The 3,239-nt window shown below is 40.8% G+C and overlaps 1 protein-coding gene across 1 annotated transcript in view; it reads right to left on the reverse strand.

Annotated features, from left to right (window-relative positions):
* Positions 1–2,038: 2,038 nt before the first annotated feature.
* The window catches only part of LOC101656541 (beta-galactosidase-1-like protein 3), a 66,770-nt gene continuing 65,569 nt past the window's right edge, over positions 2,039–3,239 (reverse strand). Inside the window, exons 17-18 of the mRNA XM_013007622.2 lie at positions 2,730–2,846; positions 2,039–2,609 (exon numbers count right to left, since the gene is read on the reverse strand). Coding sequence (XP_012863076.1) covers positions 2,532–2,609; positions 2,730–2,846 — 195 coding nt within the window. The 3' untranslated portion in view covers positions 2,039–2,531. The remainder of the gene's footprint in view (positions 2,610–2,729; positions 2,847–3,239) is intronic.

Consider the following 3,239-nt stretch of genomic DNA (forward strand, 5'->3'; position numbering starts at 1 on the left):
CTCAAGCCGCACAGGGATTGAGTCTAATGAATTATGGACTTCCACCATCATCTGTAATGTCTACAAACTGGGTGGTCAGGATTTAGGTACTGGTGCCAAATCCTCTGGGTTTGAATTGTGTTGTTTACAGTCCTTGCCTCACACTGGCTGGCCGTGCTTCTTCTATGTGGACTTCACTGAGTTCTCACTTAGATGGCTACTTGTTCCAAGACAGGCCTCCAAGACCTGAGATTCCATTCTTCCCAACATCCAGGCACCATCTGAACTCTCTGGAGTGCTGGTGGTTTTAGTGGTTATGTGTTGGGCTGCGATCTGCATCCATGTGGCCGACAGTTCGAAACAACCAATGCTCTGCTGGAAAAACACTGAGCTTTCCACTCCAGTAAATAGTTACAGTCTAGGAAACCCACCAGGCTGAGTCAGCATTGACTCGATGGCAGTGAGTTTGGTGTGGGGTTTAGTTATCTGATTTGTTTCACCGCACTTTGCTATGGCACCCATATTCTCAGTGATCTCATCACGAAGGTGATTACTTGGTGGGTTAGACTCCAATACATGAATTGTCAAAACGTGGGTGCCTTGAGAGTCGTGAGGGTTGACACAGTGGTGACACAGACCGTGAGGGTGGAAGATAGGGCAGTACTTTCCATAAGCCTCACATACAAAGGCAGAATCCTGTCCATTTGACTAACACATATCACAAAAAGAGAGAGCAGGAAAACAGAAAACATATGTTTTCCCCGGGTTGCCATTCATTGGGCACTCTCAAAGCAATAGGTTGGAGCCCACCCGAAGTCCGACCGCCACCAATTTCCCAATCTTGGGATAGCAACTGTTTTCTTTTTTGCCCACTAGACATTTCAGTTTAAAGTTCAAGAGAATATTTCAGTCCCTTAGTTCTGTTCTAAGGTAAAGTCTAGTTCTCTTAGTGGGATTTCCAATTTGGGTCCTTCTGGTGTGGTCTATGAAAGGTGCTGTGTACCTTGAAAGGGTAGAATCTAATGCTCCACTTGGCTATATTACATTTCCTTGGTCACCAGGGGCTAGAAACTAGGTCAAAAGTGCCCAGTTAGAAACACTGTACTGGGTGCAAGCAATGTTGTGTGTTACTCAAAGGCTCAGTGCCTCACTTACCCACCATAAGAAGTGTAATTACCTTCTCAGATACAGACAAATCCCCCATTCCTCTTAATTCAATTTCTCAGGAAGGTCCACTAATTACTCTTGTAGAATTGTCCATTGATTTGAGATAACTGTAGGACAGTTATTTGGCAGGAATGAATTAATCCTCATGCCCTCCCCACAGCCTGGGCAATTGACCCCATCTGGAGTGAGTCCACCTCTCTTGGGGCGGTTATTTAAGGGGTGATATGGTATTATGTCTCTTTGATCGTGTTCTTGAATTCATTTTTGGAAAAGACTAAGATAGGTATGGAGCTTTGCTATAATAGGAAAGCAGCAAGTCTAAATCGGAGAGATATGTGTTCAAATACCTCTGAACTTTGGTTTTCCCATCTATAATATGGATATGTTATATGGCTATTGTTTATTACAAAGGATATGTTATATCTGAATATAAAACATACCGATGAGTATTCTGATCTCCTTCCACACTTTACAATTCCATAGAGTTTATGAGAACAAATTTTAATGTAAGGATTATCATTCCATGAAACATACAGTCATTCAGATTAGGGCAGAAGATAATCGGATCATTTGGTGCTCATCACAGACACAAAGACTTTCGTCTCCTTTGGGACATCATATTATTCTCTAAATTACTTGGCGCCCTTAGTCACTAAACGGAACAAGGTGAGGAAATTTTGTCATAAAGCAACTTACTATGTTTTAATTCAAAGAATTCAGTTGGTTTCCAATGGTGTCATTTGAGACGATTGATCGGATTGTTATGTGCGTGGGACTTGTCTAACTAATACTAACCAATCTCATCACCAGAGAGCCAAGGAGGAACAAGAGGACACATATTTCATGCCAAGCTTTGCTGTTACATGTGTTGGAAGAAGTCAAATTGCCATTCCTTCCCTAATTGAATGTGACCTTTCAAGCCACCTTGGAGACACACAACCTGGAGGACAAGGTAGAGACACTGTTTATTTACCATCCCCCACGTACACATAGGAGAACACACTGGAGTGAAGTAACCAGCCAGCATGTGCAGGGCTCTTTCTGTGATGGAGAGAGAGGTAATTAGTCTCCATCATGTGGCAGGAGATCCTTCCCTTCCTCTCAATTGATTGTGGGCAGGTAAAAATAAAACTTTGGTTTTATTCAAATCTGCATCAAACCACATTTGATTCAAAAATAAGGACCTATTAAAAATATGTCTTTAAAGCCATTAAATCTTTTGAACATCTTAGGTCTAAAGTTAGTAATTGACATAACAATTCTCTAATTGTTACTAATTTTTTTCACTTTGCTATCATAAGCAATCTGTGTTTGGTATTTTTGGTATAACACTTATTCCTGAAAAAAACTACTTGTAGATTAACTCGAATTGTCCACAAAATATGTTAAAACAGTTTCTTATAGCTTGGGCTTTTCACGGACTGGACTTCTGAGCCACTCAGTAATGTCTCAAACAGGATGACCTGGGAAGAAAAGAAAGGGTGACAGTGAAAAAGGGAAATCTAATTCAATGCAGGATGGAGATGGTACTGTGATGTAGAGTGTGGGGATGAGACATCAAGACAGAAGTAGAGATAACTTACTTCATTGTCTTCAGGATGAAGCCAGGCCGCAGGAAGGTAAAGTGTTTGCTGAGGCCCAATATTCCAGTATCGCCCAAGGTTATGTCCATTGACAAACACAAACCCACATGTCCAATTCTGGGGGGAAATGGGGCCTTTAGACATAGGAATAGTTACACTAGTGGGGTAAAACCTAAGACATTTGGGCTGTAAAAATGATACTCAGATGCTTAATGGCACTGAAAGTGGAAATGAGTTTAGGCTGGAATATATTCCAGAAGTTCTGTCCTGCTGCACCTAATGTAGGAATGGCAGAAAGAACCATAAATAGAAAGAACCCTTTAATGATAATAAATAGCATGGTTGTTTCTGCCCTATAGTCTTTTAAAAACAGATCCCTGCTTACCAGAATGAAATAATAGGTAACAGAAATATACGAAATAAATGTTTTAAAACACTTGCAACAGTGAAGAATTTCAGCAACCAAGATTTAGGAGGGGAGAATAGAAGATATTGAGGCTTTTTTTTTTT

The sequence above is a fragment of the Echinops telfairi genome, unplaced genomic scaffold, assembly GCF_000313985.2.
Source record: "Echinops telfairi isolate 266 unplaced genomic scaffold, ASM31398v2 ScPeMD7_5592;HRSCAF=6446, whole genome shotgun sequence".
In the NCBI taxonomy this organism is placed as follows: domain Eukaryota; kingdom Metazoa; phylum Chordata; class Mammalia; order Afrosoricida; family Tenrecidae; genus Echinops; species Echinops telfairi.